The sequence below is a fragment of the Acanthisitta chloris genome, unplaced genomic scaffold (assembly GCF_000695815.1).
Source record: "Acanthisitta chloris isolate BGI_N310 unplaced genomic scaffold, ASM69581v1 scaffold36343, whole genome shotgun sequence".
NCBI lineage: Eukaryota > Metazoa > Chordata > Aves > Passeriformes > Acanthisittidae > Acanthisitta > Acanthisitta chloris.
The window spans coordinates 27,943-49,309 of record NW_008664888.1 but is presented as its reverse complement, the minus strand read 5'-3'; the positions used below and the strand labels follow the sequence as shown (position 1 = coordinate 49,309).

The 21,367-nt window shown below is 40.0% G+C and overlaps 1 protein-coding gene across 2 annotated transcripts; it reads right to left on the bottom strand.

Moving 5' to 3' along the window:
- Nucleotides 1-859: 859 nt before the first annotated feature.
- Nucleotides 860-20,663, bottom strand: SPI1 (Spi-1 proto-oncogene). 2 transcript variants are annotated; one of them, XM_009071527.1, is made up of 6 exons: nucleotides 20,330-20,374; nucleotides 20,062-20,064; nucleotides 13,750-13,843; nucleotides 6,858-7,045; nucleotides 2,874-3,030; nucleotides 860-1,700 (listed from the first exon to the last, which is right to left on the bottom strand). In XM_009071527.1, exons 1-6 carry the CDS (start codon nucleotides 20,372-20,374, stop codon nucleotides 1,384-1,386), a joined length of 804 nt encoding a protein of 267 aa, XP_009069775.1. In that variant the 3' UTR covers nucleotides 860-1,383. The 2 variants fall into 2 exon arrangements, with proteins under 2 accessions (XP_009069775.1, XP_009069777.1); XM_009071529.1 differs by lacking the exon at nucleotides 20,062-20,064 and having other exon boundaries at nucleotides 20,330-20,663.
- Between the last annotated feature and the right edge of the window lie 704 nt (nucleotides 20,664-21,367).

The window sequence follows — 21,367 nt, the reverse complement described above, 5'->3', positions numbered from 1 at the left end:
AAGTTAATTAGTTATGTTACTTAGGTATGAGTTCCAAAGTGTCATATTTGGCATGCTGCAGTGTATTTCAACACTTTTAAACAAAACCTTTCTCTTTATTCTAGATCTGCCTCATTTCACCTCATCTGTTTTGGAAGAGTCCTGATGATGTTTCTTGATTTCTGGGTGCTTGAACACAGCTGAGACGTGTTAAATAATGTTAAAACTTAAGACGCTAGTGTTCATTTCAAAGTCTTTTCAAAGACTTTGGGTTTCATTTCTGTGTTTTGATATACTGGGTAAATTCACCATGGTATCTCAGGTGTTGAATTATTTTTATTTTGCATTTTGAGTGTAATCTATACAATGCAGTTGTTATTAGTTACTATTAATTGTTTTACAGTAGGGACTAAAACCCATGGTTAAAATCTTGAAAACCTTTTGTACTAGAATTCTGAAAGACATGATTAAATACAGGTTATTTCAAGAAAGGCCCATAACCTAAAATCAAGATATCACTGTGGAGGAAAGAAAGTAGAACGAACAGAAACAGGAAAATAAGTGAAACCACAGAAGAACATGGTTAATTGTTATGTTCTAAACTGGACAGAGATATAAATACCATTCTTGGTATACACGAATAGAACTTATTCAACCAGTAGGGTTTTGTTTGCACGCGCACACACACACACGCACACGTATTTTTTCATTTACTTCACTACTATAGTCTCTTTCACTCATTCATCTCACCTATTACATTTGTTACCGAGTTTGACAGCATTGTTGATACTTCTAGGAGAATGAAAAGTAGTGACAAATGGATAAGTTCCTATAATCACACAGGAGCCATAGCTGCATAACTGAGCATGTGAGATTTGCCTGTGAAGTAATCATTTATTATGCAAACACCAGAACTTCATTATATCCAATTTTATTAAATATGTACATGTTATCACTATTTAAGAGAATGATTATCATTCCAAGATCTGCAGACTTCTCTCTAGCTTTGAGAGCTGCGGCAGAGCCTGTATTAATGCTAGTTTGAAAGCTGGAAGCTAATGCAGTGTCACCAAGTGACACAGCTTCACCTTTGGATGCAAAACTTCATTGGCTGTATTCTTTAGTTGCAATACAATCAAAAAAATCTTTCCTGACAATAATATATTTGTACATTGTTTAAATTTCCCAACTCTGTCCAACTTGTAGGATGGAAGCAAAGAATTCTGTCATGTTTAGGATTCTCAGATGCCGAAGAAGGGAATTCGTACCAGAAACATCTGATGGTAAAGGCTGCTTAAGGGCAGAGAAGGGGGCACAGGAAGCAAACAGAAAGATGTGTCCATCTCCTCTGCTGGAATCCAGCCAGGAGGTCTTATTATTTTTCTTGCTTAGGGTCCCATGGCCTCAGTGAGGATAATGCTTCCTATCAGTGACCCCCCTTCCCATCACCTCTCCACTAAACTGGTAGGTCAGCTTTTTCTTGACTTTCTTGACCTCCCCTGTCTTGCCATAGTTTCTCAAAGCCCGTGCCATCTTCTGGTAGGTCATTTTCTTGCGATTGCCCTTCTGGATGCCCCAGCGATGCGCCAATGCTTCTTTGTGTTTGGAGGAGAACTGGAAAGTACCTTTTTCCTTGTCCACCCACCAGATGCTGTCCTTCATGTCCCCACTGCGAAGAAGATCCAGAAGGAACTGATACAGACGTATCTTTTTCTTGCTGCCTGTGTGAGAGTCAAAGAAGAAAGGCAATGGAGAATTAGTATTTGTGTGTAGCTCCTGGAGAAACAGCATAATGTATGTAACTGTTTCAACTAGCTTGTCAGTCACATAACTTCTTCAGTTTGCAGCATTTATTACAATAGACAGTGTAACACTGTGAGGACATAATGTGGATTGATGTACCAAGATGAAAAAAGAAGAATAAGTAATTCCAAAGGCCAAAACATTGTTCTGAAATTAATTTGCTAATATGAAGCTAATTGAAAAGCACTGACAATTTAAAACTAATCTAAGCCTAAATTGAGGCACTGGAGCAAGTCCAGCAAACGGTAACAAGGCTCATAAAATGTCTGGAAAACATATTGTATGAGAAACAGTTGAGGGAGTTGGATTTGTTTAGCCTTGAGAAGAGGCTCAGAGGTGACCTCAGGGCTCTTTTCAAATCCCTGACGGGGTTAGAGAGAGGTGGGGGATGTGTGTCCTGCCAGGGCTGCAGGGAGAGGACTAGAGGGAATGGCCTTGAGCTGAGCCAGGGCAGAGTCAGAGGAGATGTTAGAAGAAATGTTTTCCCTGTGAGGGTGTTCAGGTACTGGAATATTGCCCAGGGAGGTGGTGGAGTCACCATCCCTGGAGGTGTTTAAGAGGCATCTGGATCCGGTGCTGGAGGATCTGGGTTAGGGTTTAGGGGGTCACAGCAGTGACAGGTTAATGGTTGGACTCTATGATGTGAGAGGTCTCCTCCAACCTTGAGGATTCTATGCTAAACCTATTTTTGGCAGGTTATACAGAACATGATTCTCAGGTACTGAGTAAAGAGAGCTAAACATTTTTTAAAATCAATTCTTCCTTGACCTTCTTGCCTTGGTTTTCCCAGCTGCTAATGAAAATTGGAGTCGAAATGGCAAAAAACATTTCTATTCAGGAAGCAAATTTCTATTCAGGCAAAGCAGAAGGAGGGAGTGGGAGTACAAGAAGAAGTGAGATTTGAGATATAAACACAGTCACAGTTGTAAAAGATTTGGACAACAAGAGTGTACAAGGAATCAGGGAAAGGAAGGGTTTGGCAGTGTGGTAAAATACTAGCACAGCAGTTCTACAGTTTTATTCATTATCATCATGGTAACACAACACCTGCTTGACACATAGCTTGACAGAGTCCCTCTATTTTCACTGACCTGTTTCTCCATGCATAATTCCAGGCCCAGGGTCCACACCATCATTCTCCCCATCTGACACCTCCAGTGGAGGGCTCTGCCTCTCTATGTCCTCCTCATCAGAACTGGGCTGAGGTGGAGAGGAGTACTGTAGGCACATCCGGGGCAAATAGGACACCTTTTAGAGAAAAGAGTAGTAGAGGGAGGAGGCAATGATAGACAGTGAGGCATCAAGATTAAAAAAGGAATTGTAATGAAGACAATTACAGAGAAAAGGGGGAAGAAGCTAAGAGGTATGTAAGACTGTTTAGTGTAATAGAAGTGACTTAGTTGTTGACATTTGTAATAAACACGGTCCAATTAAGAAACACTTTCTGATAACAGTCAACACTCACACGTACAATGATGCACACTTACAACAGAAAAGAAAGAATAAGATTGCAAAAGTCAGAACTTTCATACATGTTACATGTTATTCGAGGAATATTGCCCCTTTTCACCACACCTCCCCAGAGCTTGCATTCTTCCCAATGAGTTTCTGATCCCCGTTACCTATCCCCACTGTAAAACTGCTTTTGAGAACAGCTTTTTTTCTAACACAGACCTTCTGGAACCACTCTTTTCACTTTGAAAGAGATGAACAGTTCTGCCTTAACATGCTGTCTTTGGCTCTGTTATCCTCTTCCTTTCTCAGGCATAGTACCTTCTGACAGCACCACATCCCTACAGGACTGCATCCAGATCTGCAGAGGGGGTTACACCAGTCATCCAGCTTTCTGTCTTGAATTTCCCCCATGAGGAGGAGAATATCCTTAACACTAAGATGAAGGATACATCATATTAGCTCACATTCTCTTTTCCTGAGTGGCTATCTGAAAATTCCCCGTTAGTGGGGATTGCTCAGCTGCAAAGCTAGCAAGCCAGTCTGTGTGTTAATTCTCTTGCCCTTGTTGTCAGGAGCAGTGCAGAACATACCTCAGCTCTGTAAATTCTCAGTTGTGGTCTGGTTTCCAGAGACCATGACCAACAGCCACAAATGATTGCTGTTTCTTATTTAACAGTGAGAAACAGATCAGTCTGGGGGGCAGGGAGTAAGAACTCAATTCCTGTGTTCAAGAAAACCAACCAACATGCCACAAATCCAGCAGCATATAGAATTTAGTTTTAGGGACATATAATAGTCCTTGGTGAGCTCCTTTTGAACTGCTCTTCTGTTCCTTTACCAAGAAAGGATGTCTTGAGCCTGATGCCCTTCTCAGAGGGCCTTAGGCACTGCAGAGTGGGTGTTCCTGAGTCACACCACACCCTCATGGGCTTTGCTGAGTGGTGCTTTTCGGATGGGTTTTGCCCCAGCTTAAAATGTCCCAATAAGGCATGTGCAAAGGACTGTTTTTTGGGTGCAGCAGCTGGCAGTTAATGAGTTGGCAGATTGGCTGGAGCTGATCAGGCAGGAAGGGCAGGATTGGGCAAGAGTGTGTGTAAGCTTCCTGTCAGATCCTCAAGAGGGAAACTTCAGCCCTCATCACAGCCACCTTTGACTTTTTACAGTTAAGAAAGCTATAGCCTCAGGGGTAGGAAGGAAGGGAGAGACACTGCAGTGGGGGAAGGGGAGTGAGAAGGTGGGACAGTGTCTTACAGGGGAGGAGAACAGAGACTGGTGTCTCCACAGAGAAAAAGGTTGTGGAAACCTGGAGTGTTTGGGGAGGTGGTGTAGGAGGAGGGAACTGGTCCTCTGAGGCTGAAGTGGGATGAGGGGAGAATGCTGTGGAGGAGAGAGGGGACATGATGTCTCACAAGCAAAGGCAGCTTCAGAGTCCAGCCTGGGGAGCTGAGTAACCTTTCCCCATGAGGTCCTCACTTTCCCTGACTGCTGTATTTTTGCTTACAGTTACTTTGTCCTGAAACTCAGCACAGACCAGTACATAAAGTGTCAGACAGTTCTATTGCACAAAGTTAGAGAGGACCTTTCAGTGTGTTAGAAAAACCCAGGTTACTAATACAGTTTTGGAGAGAGAAGACTTGAGAAACTACTAGCTACTTTCCATATTCTGATGTTGTCTCAGTATCTGTGGCACCCATGTGTGATATTCCTCTTTCTAAAGTTATTCTCACAGTTTTCCAACCTTTTCTTTCATTCTCCCTTCAGAATAAATATTCTTTTACTATTTTTGAGACACCTATTGTCAGGCTAACAAAACTTTTGAAAGAAATCTTGTCCAAGAACAGCTTAAGCCTCAAATTTGATTTCGGAAAACAAGGTGATATCAACAGAAAATTAAAGAAATATACTTGTGTATTCTTTCTTTATTGCAAAGTGTAACTCTAATATTGCACGGCAAGCATGGGTGCAGTCAGTAACAGGCAAATTCAGCAGAGGATTAAAACTTGCTTCCTGCTTTTTTGCCTGGGACTGTGGCTGAGACACACCAGAGGCTGATCCTCGGAGCATGCCAAGTACTATTTGCATGAGCTAATGTAGGAAAAAAAAAGTAAAGTGAAAAGCCAAAGATCCCCAGCTGGTCCAGAAAATGAGGGTAGTGGTGAATTCTACCTCCTATCATCTTCTGCAGCTGGGTACGGGGTGGGGCAGAGAGAGCACAGTGCTCTTTATCAGAAGTTGAAACAAAGTTAGTTCCCAGCCTTTCCTCCTGAAATGAAAGATGATAGCTGAGTAGAATGAAGTGGGATAAGTGGAAGAACCCACTCTTGTTCTTTAGTTGTGCTTCCAAAGACATCCATAAAGGGTCTCATTTTTATCCCTTGCCCTCGGCTGGAGGTAATGGTTGGTCATTAGGTGTTAGCAGTTGCAGTGAGCAACTGAAACAACTTGCAGCTTCCCACAGACTTCTGTTCCATGAAGCATTTTTTTTTATTTGTAACTTTCTGTTCCTAATTCTTTGTTTGTATCTACATCTTATATTCTATTCCTGATTTTTTGATGGCTTGCAATCAGTTTCCTGTTGACAGTATTAACTTACTCCACTTGTTCTCTTCTTTCTTTTTTGACTAATACAGTATTTATGTACAACTTCAATTTGCTTTGAACAAAGAAACCCAGAATTACAGCTCCATGCATGCAGTTTCTCTCACAGTTTCAGCAAGGATGCTATTATAGGCAGCACTGTAATCAGCAAACACTTTTTTCTAACTTCAGTTCTATTCTGTCTTGCATTCAGGATGTTGTATGTACCTTGTCAGCCTTGGGAAAGTCTTCAGCACAAGATCACCCAGCTTTCTTACTGGTCCCAGTAATGGCTTTGGACATGTTCTTGTAGAATCAAGAGTTAAAAGTGATCTCCACACCCTCTTCACTTATTACCTCTGCAGTACGTTGGAGCCCGTTAGAATTTCAGTTCAGTGAGCATTCACTCTCACTTTGGTGACTATCTTTACTGAATAGAGGAGTATCTTTTTTTGCAGGGAAATGACTGGTTTCATGCAAAATCTGAGCAAGGACAAGACAGTGTGTTTTGCCTTGTGCCTTATTTTCTGCCACATAGAAGCACAAGTAGGTTCTTCTTAGCCTGTGGTAAAATTACCAGTGCTTTGCCTTTTTTAGCAATTCTTGTACAAGTCATGTAAAATTGTCAGGGTTGCCTGGAAATATTTAAAACTTTCCTACTACTTCAAAGCTCAGAATACTTCTCAGTAGTCATGGATACCCTTGCTATGATGATGAAAAGCTTCTCAGGTCCAGTTCATCTGCAGAATTACAAACCAGCTGATATTCATTCCAAAGTAAACAAAAATTTGAAATTCCAAACACCTCTACAAAATGCAGTTATCTTTTTAGACAGTTCGAGGAACATGACTCCTCATTATTCAGGTAAAAACAATGCTTAGACCACATCTGTCCTGAGAATGAAGAGTTTTATATCAAGTGCAGTAAGAATTTGTGTTTTTCACTTCAACAGTCTCTTTCACATGAGTGTGCATTCCCTGATGCATTATTTTCCTTACCATTAACTATCAACCGAAATTCTGAGCAAGGGCTGGTAACCATACCTGATGGTTGAGTCCGATGTGTGTGGTTGGCATTGCAGAATCCAAGACATGCATTTGTTCAATCTCCATGTGCCTGTACAGCTGCTGCAGCTGGGGAGGCTGCACACTCTGCAGTTCTGTGAAGTGGTTGTCTCCAAAGGTCTCAAACTCACTGTGCATGTGGTGGGGATGATATTCCCAGTAATGATCTAAAGGAAGTAAATACAGCTTGTCTGTCATTACAAGACTAAGAAATGTGGCATTCAGCTGGCTCTCCTTGATTCATACTGCTGTCACTGCCCTTCTACCCTCTCCACACCATCCCTGTTGACCTGTCTGTCTTCAGTGACAATCTGCATGGATTGCTGTAAAGTTTCTTTCCTAATCTCTTAAATTCCTGTGGCTGAAAAGTAATACATAGGCCACTGAATCAGGACAATATTCTTAGAATGGTGAGATGGATTTCAATGATAATTTGGCACAAGATGCAAGAGACATTAATGTTGGCACCTTTCTCAAGAAGAGACTGTAACAAGTTTCAAAATATTTTCATTCTTGAGGCAGCAAATTCTACTGATTTATATTCTAGAAGAAATGTGGAGCATTGCAAATTCTATTTTTCTCTTACATGTAGCTGAATACATAATTATGCACATATTTATGTGCAGCCTGTTTTTAAAATCAATATCAACATCATAGCCTCCTTCTGACCAAGCTAGGAACAAATTTCCATACTTTCACCTTTTGTGCATCATTTCATGCCTGGTCAAAATTTATTTTTGATAGTCAGTGTGACAGTGCTAATTTTTATCTTACTATCCCATGTTTCCTTCCCTCGTATTTTTATAAATAATTTCTGGCCTACCCTTCACTTGTTTCCAGGTTGCTGTCACGTAGCCTTGCAATCTGCTTCTAACTAACACGTAACTCAGCTGCATGTCTTCGGGTCTCAGTCTTTCAATACAGATCAGTATAGTCACCCTGCTCATACCTGTGCATTTCTCCAAGCTCCCTCCCAGATGTTGACATCCTTGTGACATTGCTCTAAGTGTAGTTGTACTGAATTTACAGAGGAGCAGTTACCTCATTCTGCAATATGATGTTGTGTATGACAATTATTATCTGGACATTAATGTGCTATGAATATTTTTTCTGAAATACCGGTTTCATTCCTTCTCTAAGTGTCTCTCTCCTCATTCTTCCCCGCTCACGTTTCAAACAGTTAAGTCTAATCTGATTGAAGACTTGAAATCCAGAAGAGTGACTTTGAATGTGGCTTCCTTTAGAAGGAACTCAGTGGTATATTTATACCAAACACAGTGGTACCTGAGAAGTTGTAAGCTCTTTTAGCTGCCTTAATGCTCAGGTCTGTAGACATTTATTTGTAGGTTCTATTAGATTATTTACAACACCAGCACTTACTTTTTTGTCCTTCTTGCTTTTCTGATTCATGGATAAACCATGTCATTGCATGCAAAAGAATGCAAAGGTGCTTACAAAAACACTCAGGGACCTGCTGCATTACTTAGTAATTTCTTCGCTTTGTCATATGATGCTTTCTCTGGGCTACGTAGGGATTTTATAGCCCTAAGATAATAGAATGCACTGTAACACTTTTCATGTTGTAGTGCTAGAGAAAAAATTTGGTTTCTCTGGTAAAAATGTGGGGTTTATGGGTGCAAAGTACCCAGGTATTTTTACATCCACAGCTGCTCCAACCTAGGAAATGGCAGTGTGTGAATTTGAGTCCGTGGATTGTCTAAGGCTGTGTTCTGGTAGTAGGCTTTGGGCACTTTCAGTCTGAAACTTTTCCCTTTAGCTGGAATACTGAGCCACACTAACTTGTGTTTTTTCTGGCTTCAGTTGCTGCAGACGTTCAGGCCCCATACACATGGGCAGCCCTGCTTATGAAATGGCTGAGAATACATTGCAGGAGTAATCTACACTCTGGTTCCTCAGAATGATCTGGGTCTGCTTGTTGTGTGAAAATCCTCTGTTAGGGGCAATGTATATTCCCAAAGACCTTTTGCCAGTGATAGTGTACAACAACAACGGAGATTAATGCATAATTGTGAGGAGGACAACGCTCAGAAAAAGTCTTAGGCTGCCAAGGACCATCTTCAGCTGTGGAATGTCTTACTAGTGGCAGCTATGGTTGTCAAGAGAGAACACGGAACATTTCCAACATGCACAGTCATGCGTATTTGTGCATGCTCCAACTGGACTACGTTTGAGTCTTCTTCAGTATTTTTTATCAGCAGTCACGTTTTTATACTTTAAGATACCTCTTAGCTTTTTTGAGCCTATGACAAGGTTACTGATGCTCCAGAACTGCTTGAACTTTTCTCTTGGCAAACAAATTAACCTGTGGAACACTATTTATGCATATTCCTGTTAATCACTATGTAATATTTAGCCTATTCATTACTAAATTCCTTCTTGATGGAATTAAGTGCTGCTGTAAAAATACAGAACTAGAATAGTATTACTAGCACAGCATTCAGGACTTAAAATGATCACACAATGGTATTACATTATAAAATAAATGTGTCAGAAATTAGTTCAATACAAACTTGTGTCCAAATATTCAAGTTGTGACAGATGGAAAAGTCCTTACTTCTTTCTAAATTATCTATAATTTCTCAGTGATGCTTAGGAAGAAGAATATTGGTTTATAACATTAAAAGAAATCTGATTTTGTCTGCACAAGCCTCTCTGCAGTTAACCATCCGTCTGTTACTGCACATGAAAGCACAAAAATATCTATCTAAATATCTGTGTTGGCAGATATTAGAGTTACCAGCGACTATTTACTTCTATCCTCTTTGTCAATAATGCATAGCAATTCTGCTCTTTTCTCTAAAACATGAAGATGGAAGGAAGAAAAGAGGAGAGAAAAATTCTAGAAATGGAAAGTTTGTATTCTTTGGGTAAAGAAAAGTGTCAGTAAAAGCCAAGCTACAGGTACACAATGGAGTCATTATGAGAAATTTCATGTGAAGTGAAAGAGGATGTGAAAAAAATTGTCTCTTATAGAGTCATGGAGATCATGTTTGTTTTGGTCTTGTATGTAGTGAAAGGTTAGAGGAAGGACAATTATGAATTCTGAATTCCCTCCCATGACAGAGAGGATGTTGGGCTGTTGGGAAGCAGCAGCAGACCTAAAGGCATTGTGTTCATATTCACCATAGAGGTAGATTCTCACTCCACAAGTGAGAAAACACAACTGAAGTTGCTCAGTCATCTTCTGATCACTGTAAATTGCTTTGCTCCTCTTTCAATAGATGAATAACGTCAGAAATAGGCTTAAGGAGGGCATTTAAAACACAAGTGGACAAACAGGCTAAATCTGCATTATGCAGAACAAAACTAGGCAGAAATTGATGAGCCAGCTCTGGAACCGGAACCGTGACAGCTCTGCCAGCGCAGCGCTCGGCCCTGGCTGGGGAGGTGGCTGCTTGCGTGGCTGGACTTGCGAAGTCTGGGCTAGTGTCTGAGGGGTTCTGCTCTGGGCTGTACAGGTGTCCCAACTCATGTTGAACTAGAAAGGGTTTCTCACACAGTGCCACATTGCATAGCTTACATATTCCCGCTGTGTTCTGCATATCTGAAAAAACAAGTCAAGAAAAAACCCATAGAGGAATTGAGAAAATATTGAAGGACACTGGAAAATTAATGTCTCGATTCCCTACAGAATCACTCTGGAAAGAAATGCCGTGCTCCTAGGCAGGGTCTCAGTCTTATCTATAATAACATTAGGATGTCACTAGCTCTCACTTTACAAACTACATGGTTTAAATAATGCCAGATGTTAAATAGCCTGAGACAGGCCCCAGCAAAGCATGAGAATGGCTTTGAAGGGAGAGGACTTTTTAATGAAGTTTGGGATTCTTTCTCATTTTCATATAGCATCAAAGACTAAGATTCACGTTTGGACTTTCCTCCACTTCTCTGTGGGCTAGGATCCTAACAAAAAAAATCTGAGACTCTTAAATTATCATATTACTCCAGGCAGTGGGATGAAAATACCATCCCAGGTGATGAAAACTAGTAAGTTCCATGAGGCTATCAGCAAAGTCAGCTTCATATAAAAAGTGATTTTTACTAAACCAGTAATGTTTAGTAATAACTTAGAGACAAAGCTGCAGTGGAATGTTGTAATTGCTAAGATTGCATTAGCATTACAAAACATGCTGAGTTACATTTACAGACTTTAGCTCAGGGTGGGGTGATGGACTAATACATGATCACCAGAGGTAGCTTCTGTCCTGCATGAGTGTGCCTCTGTCTTTATTGCAGCATTTAAAAATAGTTAAACTGCAGTATACAAAATATTTGCACACAACGCATGCAGTGATGAGTGTGTTATGGTGTGGTTTTGCTTGTTAAACTTAGTGTTCACTTATTGGCAATGAGCTCCTACAAATCAAATTAGGGGCACACTATTTTGTGTTCTTTGCTGCCTACCCTAAGGAGCAAGGGTTGCCTTCAGCACTGTGTTCAAGAAAAGTGGCTGCGATGCATGCGGCACAGATCTGCGGATCAGTATGTTGCTATATCCCTTTCGCAGAATAATTTGCTAGCAGTGAGAGAAAGATAGTCTGACACTTGAGGGAAGCTTTCTATTGTGTTAGCAGTTCTGTGTCAGCAAAATCAGAAGTATTATTATGTCTAGTAGTATCTATTTGCATTGACTGCCAGTTTTACTTTGAGGTCCGTACTGGTACTGAATAGACCTGCAAAAGTATTTTTTACATAGTCCCAGGGTTCTCACTGTACCCCAAGCTGAAGTCCTCTCTCACAATTCTGTTCTTATTTCTTTTTATTTCCCACCTAATCAGGTTCTTGCCTCTTTCACTTCTCTGCTGTCACTGCAGCACCTTATTTATTCCTTTTCCCCTCCATTTTTCAATCATTGTGCTTTTATCCATCATGTTCTGAACACTCAGTATGTATTTCTGAAAGTATTTTGTGGCATCCCTCTCCTGGTCTTCTGCACAGCTCTTCTCAAGATGCACTACTTTCATGATGTAAGCAGAATGAAAGCCAGACCTGTGTTTTTCAATGGTTATAGGAAAGAAGCAAAATGCACTAGTTTGTGTTTTCACCCTCCATCTGCATTCTTTGGTTGTTCATTGCTCTCTTGGACTGTGAGTGATTCAGGAAAGCACAGGGCACGGGAGGCCTTTAGACACAGCCAGCTACATCGCAGGTGCTTTCATAAATGAAAATTTAATTGAGATGTGTAGGCTGGGCTTAAGCTGCCTCTTTCATGACCACTTACTGTAGAAGTTAAAAACATTGAACAATGTTTTATGAGGTCTTTAGGACAAGTGCAGCACAACTTTGGGAACAGATAAGTTCTTGTTCAACATGGGTGTTTAAGTACTGCTTAGGCTATAACCCATATAGTGACCACCCAGTTCTTGTTGTGCTCATTATGATGAGTAAGAGCATGTTAATGAACTGAGAACTGTAGCTTAGAAACAGCCTTCCAACAGAAAAATGGGCAGTAAACCAGATGGGATGATACAATTATGAGAGATAAAGGGATACTGTTACTTGAGGCACACTAGATTTAATGACAGAACAGATAATTCCCAGTGCTTTTTCCTACATGGCATCTTTTATATTTATTGTTTAATCATCACAATTGCCTTTTGAGGTAATCAATGTTATCCTCATTTTATGGGTGTGTAAACAGGTACAGGGCATAGGGTAAAACCCCTGAATTTCCGTGTGGAATTTGCTGGGTTTGATTCCTGTGACTTGACAGGTGCCACGAGATAACTTCTAAAAACTGAATTAATTCTTTATCTTCAGGTGTTAAGAATATCATAGGTGAATGCAATGTGGAGGACAAATTTAGGCAGGAATAATTTTCAGTTAAGTGCTCAGAACGATCTTATTCTGTAACTCACTGTTGCTTAAGATAGCTTCTGTTGCCACAGAAAAAACAGTGCTATGCTGTGAAGTTGTTAATGTCTTAAATTAAACAGCAGTGGGTCTAGTTGCTATTTCAGTGGGAGTCTTTCAGGGAAACTCCAGGATCTGCAGGGACTGCCACCAGTAATACAGTAGAATGGTGCTTTTCCTTCCTGAGTCAATATTGACCCTGGTATTTCCAGGGTGGTGTTGCTGGACCACTGTATTGCTCAGGACACAAAATTTGCAAGCAAGACTCTCTCCTCTGCATCGTTTGAGAGTCCAGTGCCCAGACAACAACAAAATATAGATGCCCAAAGCTTTGAAATCACATACATAAATTGAAGTAATAAATCATCATACAGCATTTTTATATTGAGCTAAGTTTACATACAAACAGCTACAAGGAAGTTTTACATAGATTTAGAGTGAGGAAGTACTTGGGTGCACTGGAGGAAGAGTGAAAGTTAAAGCTAGGTGTGGCAGCATGCAAAACATCAAAAGAAATAGAGAAATATATGGAGTTGAAAAGGGCTAAATATCAAAGAAACCTAATTAAGGCAAAAATAGATTATCTAGGACCTAAGTCAAATAGAAATTGGACATGGGAACAAGAAGAGGAATCCAGTATTGCAAATCCATGTTCTAAAAGAGCTGTGAAACAGACCGAGTGCTTTTGATCTGCAGAGGAACGTAAAAACACAGCAAAGATAATGAAGCATAGAGATCATTATGTCCCATCTTCCTGGAAGCTCCTTGCATCATACAGTGCTTTCTAAAATTCTCTCTCAGAGAAAGCATGTTGCAATGGCTGGGTTGGAACTCTGCCATTAAGCAGAATCAACTGATGTTGGTTTCTCATTGGGAAATATGTGCCTATGCATTATAGATCACAGCAACTAGTTTGTTCTGTTCTCGTATGTCCCAAATCTGTTTCCTGTGGTATCCCATGAGATTTTATGATCCAAGGAGATATTTTTTGACTTACCACCATGACTGTCTCCATCACTGTTGAGATACTGGTAATAGTCATGAGGCTGTCGGTAGAGGTCTGACTCATAGGGTACCATATCTTCAGAGGGCTGTAAAAAGAAGAGGAATTTTTAGAACAGTAAGTTGACACAAATCCCTTCCAAATTATTCGTAGTTAGTGGCAGGGTGATGCCAACACGGAAAGAAGGGGGGGACTTCAAATCATTCTTGAATCAGCGGGAATAAAATGTGTGAGACTAAACATGGTTTTGAAAAAAAAAACAAAAGAGAAAAAGAGAAATCCCAGTAGAAAAGAGACCCAGTCTGTGTAGCAGAACTTGTCCTGTGGTAATAGTCAAGTGCTTTGGATTCCACGTTCCAGCCTTGTGAGAGTACTACTTAGAGCTGTTGTGGACATCAGGCACAAGTCAAGCTGACACCACACCAGCACGGACAGGAAATATTTTATTTGGTAGTAACAAATATCATAATCATCACTAATAATTATTATCATCAAATATTAATTATTGATTATTGATGATTCTTCTTCTTCTTCTTGTTTGCGTTTTTTTCTCCTGCACACCAAAGATAAAGTAGAAACTTGTCTTGCCTAAACAGATTATTCCAACATCTGAATGAATGGTGGCAGTTTGTAGGAGGGTAGTGACATTGACAAAGGGCATAAAAACATTTGCTTTCTCAGCTTCTGTCCAGGATGAATTGTGAATATTTGGCACTTCAAATCAGCTACACAGGACTGTTAGGCATGTGCAGAGAAGACTTCAGAAGTTCAAATGTGGGGCAAATACTGAATTGTGACTTACTAGATGGTTAGATGTAGAAATAAAGTCCTCTCTGTCTTCTTAGAACGGGTGGCACAGGGTAACTTCCCCACTTCTCTTTCTCACCAGGCCTACCATTCCAATGTGAACACTAATTAAGATCTTATGTTGTTGCAATAAATGTTGTCCATTCATTATTAGTTATGCACAATTCTGTTGCTTCATTTAATGCTCCTTCTTGCCTTTTTTCAGAGTGAAGAGCCAGAGCAAGACAGTGTGCTTCACAGGGTCTGGTTCAACTTTTGTCCAGTTAAGTTTGCTACAATATTTTCTTCCAATCTGAACAAATTCATATGGGTCAACAGCAAAAGTGAACTCAAACACTTTCTTGCTTTTTGTTTTGAAAGGAAATTACTTCTAGGAGGTATTAATAGACACATTTAACCTCTGTTAATGACTTCAGCATAACTAACTTTAAAGGACAAATATTTAAAACAATATGACAACTTACATGATGGACGTATTTTTTATGTTCCTGTGTCTGTATGTTCATATGCCTATCTGTATGTCCCAAATCCTCATCTGCCTCCATGAGTCTGTCTCATTTTTGGAACACCTGCATTTTGTGAGCTCATGGTGTGGTGGCACCATGACAAGAATGCAGGCAAGCTTCTCTGTGTCTTCCTCCTCTAGAATACTTGAGAACATGAAACCTACGGCAGCAGCTGCCATCAAAGTCCAGACAGAGGTGGTAGATAAGCAGCTAGCAAAAGGAAAAGAGTTTTTTTCTGCTTTCTTTAATGCTTTTGGTTAACTCCTTCAGTTCATTCTGTTGAAATTTGGGGGTTTCAAGATTGCCCTTTTCAGGGGATTAAGATGTTAGAACATTTCAAACAGAACAAACAAACAAAAATGAAAAAGCAAACAAACAAACCAGGAAAAAAGAGAAGAAGATGCTTCCAGAAATTACTTTGGACCTTGGTAGATCCTTAGTAGCAGACGAGTTATATTTGTGTATCACTAAAATTGTCTAAAATGTCATGACTTTGACAATACACACTGACTGAGCGTCAGATCCCTGGAATATCTATTGCCTGACTGTCAGCTCTCAGTACAATCTGTGGTGGTGGATAAACACTTTGGGGAAATCTTGAGAAGATGGCAATGCACAGTAAAATTTATGTAAGGAAAAGACTAAAGAAAAGGGACAAATCCTCATTTAATTGCACGCACGGCAGGAACACCCGCGAAGGGACTCTTCTTGCCTCTGGTCTCCAGAGGACACAGGTGCAGCCTGCTTTTCCAAATCTGTGTGATTCCAACAGAATTGCCTGTCCTCTACACAGAAATTTAATGGGAAGCATAACTTACTTTCCAGATTTCAGAGGGGTGGGCAAGGAAGACCATGCAACATGCATCTCTCTGATCCCTATGGTTTTCCTCTACATATTTTCTTGGTGTTCTCTCTATAGTTACATTTATTTACACAATCCCATTCCTTCGACCTTTGGTGTACTCTGATCTCTGGCAAGAAAAAGCAGAGACTGTATTTTGCTTTCTTCAGGATAAAGTTCTGAAAGGAATTTCTTGTTTTCATTATCTTTGCAAACACTCCTCCATTTCCCTTCCATAAATATATGGTTCCTGTTAAAACACACAAACTTGAAAAACTTATAAACCTATGCCTCCGTATTCAGAAGTGTTAATTTGTTATAACTCAAGGAAAGGATTCATATTCTGTGAACGGAGAGACTTCAACCTCCAAACTGAAAATGCACATCACACTAGTTTGGGCAAACAGAGGTTAAAACGGTAATATAAATGTATATAGCTTGAAAGAAAAATCTTTGTTTCTTTTCAACTCAAATATTAGAGACTGACTGAAAGTATTAAAAAATTCATCCCTAAATGCATCAAAGTTTGTTACTAATAACTATTTAGCCAAAATAAAAATTTTACAAGGAAATCAGTGTCCTGTCAACCTAATCAAGCAAAATCTTAATTTGCTAAAATTTCCACTGCTACAAAAAAAGCTTCTGTCACTCCTATCTTTACAGAAGTGCAGCTTGGCAGGAAGGCCAAGCATCAGCCCAAAAGTAGATAAACAATACTTATTTTAGGCATGGGAAAGAACATTTGGCTTTTCCTGTGTTTTTTCTTTGTTTTGTCTTCCCAAAGATTTTCCAAACTCCCCCATTTCAGACCAATGTACATTAACAAGCAATACTGTCTCATAGTCTGAGAGCTGAGAGTGAAGTATTTCACCTTTCAAGAGCTACTTTCACAAGTTCAGATGTGTATTCACTGACCAGAGCTACAGGAAGGTGTGTTAAGTAGACCCTTAAAACAGTGATTCCCTCAGTAGATCTGGCTGACTGCAGAGTGAGTTGCAGATACTCAGCATCTGAAAACCAGTCTGCTTTTACATAGTGCATTGAGGTATCCTGAACTGTGTTTGAAAGTCTGGGGCTTAAAATTGCTTTATTATGGATTCTTGGAATTTTTTATCTTTGGATTTGTTTTCTGCACACTAACCCGTTTGATAAAGTATGTATGTGCATATCCTTGTTATCTCATGAAACATGGGCCAATCTATCTCCACAAATGACTTACTATGGTACCACCTTCTGTCTTGGTGTCTGATCTTCCAGGGCAGAGTAACTAACATGGGAGGATGGATGCTAAATACGTGGAGTATTTAAATACTTAAAGTGTATTTCTCATAAGCTTAATCAGATGGTGGTTGAAGGAGATAGTACTGCATGTATTCTCTCTGATTATTGTATCCTATGGGAAGGTGGAATATTTTCCTCTATTCATTAGAGAAGCAATTTTTAAGTGCTCACTGGTTTTGGGGTGATTTTCTTGGGTTTTTTTTAAGTTTCATTAAAACCTTTTTCTCTAGTTAGAGAGAAAAGGCTTCTTCACCATATGCTGCTGTTTCCTCTTGTACCAGTCTTTATCCACTTGCCCCATCAGGCTCTGGAACCTCCCCACCCACACATTCATTTCATCATCTTACCGACAGCACTTTCATGACACAACTGCTTTGTTTCCCCTGACAAAAAGCAAAGAATGGCTTATATTACAATTTAATACTTAACTGATGTCAATGGCCATTTGTTCTATAAGTTGTTTTCATGTAAAAGAGTGACAGAAAGCTTTGTTAGGAACTCCTAGTTGTGGCCTAAAGTTGGTATCGCCTTTCGTACCTGCCGTGAGGTGCAGTATACTATCTACAACCATATTCCACCCTCGAGTAAGAGGTCAGCAAACAACACTTTCTCTGTCATGGACTTTGATAAATGAAAAGTGGCCTTTTTTTTCCAGGCCTTTTCCCTGAAACTCAAGGGAAAAGCCACAAAACTACTCAGAGAAAGCTCGGTTGGCATTGATTGAGAGTGGACTCAACCTAATAACAGCCTGAAAATTGCTGTTATTCACAAAGACCGTCAGTCAGTTCCAGGCAATTGTAAATTCACTAAATGCTTTTCTTTTTTTTGTTACCTTGATATAACTATTCGCTGGCATGTGATTCAGAAATACTCCACACAATTTCCAATGATGTGCTGCTGGGACAAGTTTTAAGGCCAAGATTAACTGTATTTCCTTGGAAAAAAAATTGCAGTATAACTATTTTAGAAAAGATGAGTATTAGCATGATTACTCATTGGACCAGCCTCACTGGCCTGTGTAGGCAATGCAGTTATGTGGAACAGAGCACTTCTGTGGGGCATTTTTGCTGTCATGAAAAAAATACTTCCATACAAAGCTGTGATTTCTACAGGTATCTGCCTGGGGATTCACATTTAACTGACACCCTCTTTAGACAAAGATGTTTGACAATAGTTTTTCGACCCATAGCATAACTAAATTCCAGTGTGCACTGAAAGACAGGGACCCAGTTTGCAGAACTTTTCCCATACAAAATTCCTAATCTTTGGAGGAAGATACAGTACTTTAAACCATTTAAACAGTGTTTTCCAAGCGAAGGGTACTAGTTTCCAAGGGTAGCCAGGAGGAAGGTGGTTACTGACCCACCCTCAACTGAACAGGGAGGGGTGGAGGAGCAAAGTGTTGCTGCACAGAAACCTCTGCCGAGCAACAGGCATATGTCTCCTCTGAAAAAGTCCCAGGAGACACAGACATGCAGGGCTCTAGCTGGCAGTTCTAAAAGCACATTTAAAATTATTTTGAGAGTACAAACCACAAAATTAGTAGTTTTTGAACACTTTAATCACAAAAAAATAAAAAGCAAATTGCCCTGTCAAGTGCTCCTGTAAGATGTGATTGTATTTTCACCGTGTTGCATCTGAGACAGAGTTCAGGCAGAATATTAACTGCAACACAAATTAGAATATGGACAAAATGGTTAGATTTTCACTCCACTTATTCAATATATGTCCTGGAATTCAATACTGAAAAAAGAGGACAGAAAGCTTGGCTGTGAGTGATTAGCAGGACAGGAAATTAGCAAATTTTGTTTCACAGAGATGCTGACTTCTGGGGTAGTTGAGAACAAGGTTTGTGTTTCTTTTTAGTACTTTTCCTTTTTAAGCCCAAGAAGTAGCATATTAAGAAATCCCTGTGTACTTTTGTCATTTTTCCAGTTTCTTTCCAGATCTCTGTTCTGATGCACTTACAGCAGGTCCATTGGGCAACTCAGTGTATTTAAGAAAAACAGAACGGTTTTTAGGGTCTTCTCGCACTTTGGGTAGGTAAGGGATTTCAGGGGCACTGAAGATAAACTGAGAGAATAAAGGGTCTCTTCCAAAGAGAAGACAGATAATTTCAGTCAGCATGAATACTGAACATGAATTCAGAGGGACATCTTTCTGCTTAGAAGATAAGGAAACACATCTTTATCCTTCATTAAATAGGACAAGGCGAAAAGAAACTTGGTACAAGTTTTTGTTAAGAAAACCTCTTGGATCTGGGTTGTCTATTTCTGTTCTCTGGCACATCAATAGAAATTAGTGTAAGTCATCCACCACATAAAAGCCAAGCAAACCACCTTATCTGACTCCTCTTCAACTCCTATAAATATAATGAGATCTAATTAGGGCCTGTTCTACTCATTCTGCTTAGAGATTTTGCATTTGTTTGTTAATGACATTACATTTCACACCCATAATAATTTTTGGATTCACCATACAATAAATTACAGCAGTGCAACGAAGTTTCAGAGTTAAGGAAAGGATAGAACAGCCTCCTAAGCACACAGAAAAATTTATGTCTTGGAGAAGACATTGAAACGCCAAAAAAAGGGCTGTGGGGTTTTTCCCCTCGTTCACCAATTGCTTTCTTATGGCAAGTGAATTCAAGAAAATTCAGTTAAAGAGAAGATGAAGTCAGAGACCAAAATGCTATCATTGCAAAGAGCACAGCATCCCAAAATCCGCAGTACATAAAATCAGCATTCAACAACTCTTCTCTCACAGACTGATAGACAGTTAAATACAAAAACTGTGTCAGAGACTCTAGATGCATAAGAACTGCAATCTGAAGAGAGACTAGGCGACAAGGAGGAACAGAGGTTTGCTGACTTGCTGTACACATACTGTACAAAAATACCATACACTTAATCTATGAAAACAAATGGAAATCAAAATCAGATACAAGTTTGGGGAGGAAATGTTAATTTCCCTTTCATTGCAGTGTTGTCACTAGTTTTGTACATTGGCCTCAGCCAAACTTCCTGGCATTACAAATACAGACCATTCAGAGGCATCCTCAAATAAGGAAACCTCGTTTACTTTGCCTTTTGCTACTGAGCCCAGAGATACATATTAGAAACAAACCCCATATACTCACAGGGGGAATAAGGGGAAATCCTTCCATTTTGCAAGCTTGCAACATTCAGCCAACTTCTGAGTGAATCTTTCTTAATTCAGTTTTCAAACATCCAGAATAACTGACTTTAAAAAATCACATTTAAAAAAAAAAAAAAAAAAAAAAGAAAAGAAGAGAAAAGTGAGATCCGCGGACTCTGTGAAGTCCCTTTGCAGTGATGGATCTCAGGATAACAAAAGGACCCTAACAAGTTTTCATAGTTTGCCCTAATAGTTCTGAGGTGAACTTCTTCCCGAGTTGTGTGTGAAGTTCCTGATTTTATCAAATGTCTGTAGAAGGGAGATAGCCCTTGAGTGTATCAGTGCGCTGTGACATCACAGCTTTTCGCCAGTTTGCATAAATCTCGTTTCAGGGAGCTGTGGCGCTGTAACAGGAAGCCTGCCCTGGCCAGATCTGCCACAGGCAGGTGCTTGCTGTGCAATCAGCAGCCAGTGCCTGGGCCTGCTGCCCATAAACAAGCACACGGGTTCTGCTCTCTCTGCAAGACCATGTGCTTACCACTGGAGATGAACCATAATGATGGTGCTGCTCTTGGGTTTAATGGCATGTCTTACAGGGACAGTCCTGACAACTTGTGTGATGCCAGTGCAAGTGGCATAGACTTGCTTTGAAAGTAGTCCTGTGTTGAAATTACGTGGCAATACTTAGCAGAAAGGAAAAAAAAAGGGTATGCAGTTTCAAATATACGGTCTTAGGTTCACACAGAACACTGGTTATGCCCCTGAGACTTTCGTCATAAACTTTGCAATGGAGAAAATGATTCAGTGAAAGATATTTTGTCCTCTTATTTGTTTGCTGTGAATTCACTTCATTTATAACTCCTTATAGGAGAGGGTGGGGAAAAGGAGAAAGTATCACATGTCCCATGCAATAACTTGACTTCTGTCAGGTCCTGAGGGCCTTTAACAGTGAGTAGAGGAAAAGATTTATAGACTTCTGTCTAAAAAGGCAGGTGCAGAAATTTCTTGTAGAGATTTTGTGTTAGCTCTTCTCACACGA

Excerpts from the sequence above, each read along its gene's own strand:
- SPI1 (XM_009071527.1), bottom strand. The coding sequence starts at position 20,374 with ATGTTGCAAGCTTGCAAAATGGAAGGATTTCCCCTTATTCCCCCT. Across the intron at positions 7,046-13,749 it reads TGATGGAGACAGTCATGGTG|ATCATTACTGGGAATATCAT; the intron begins GTAAGTCAAAAA and ends TACTTCCTTTAG. Across the intron at positions 1,701-2,873 it reads AATTATGCATGGAGAAACAG|GCAGCAAGAAAAAGATACGT; the intron begins GTCAGTGAAAAT and ends ACTCTCACACAG.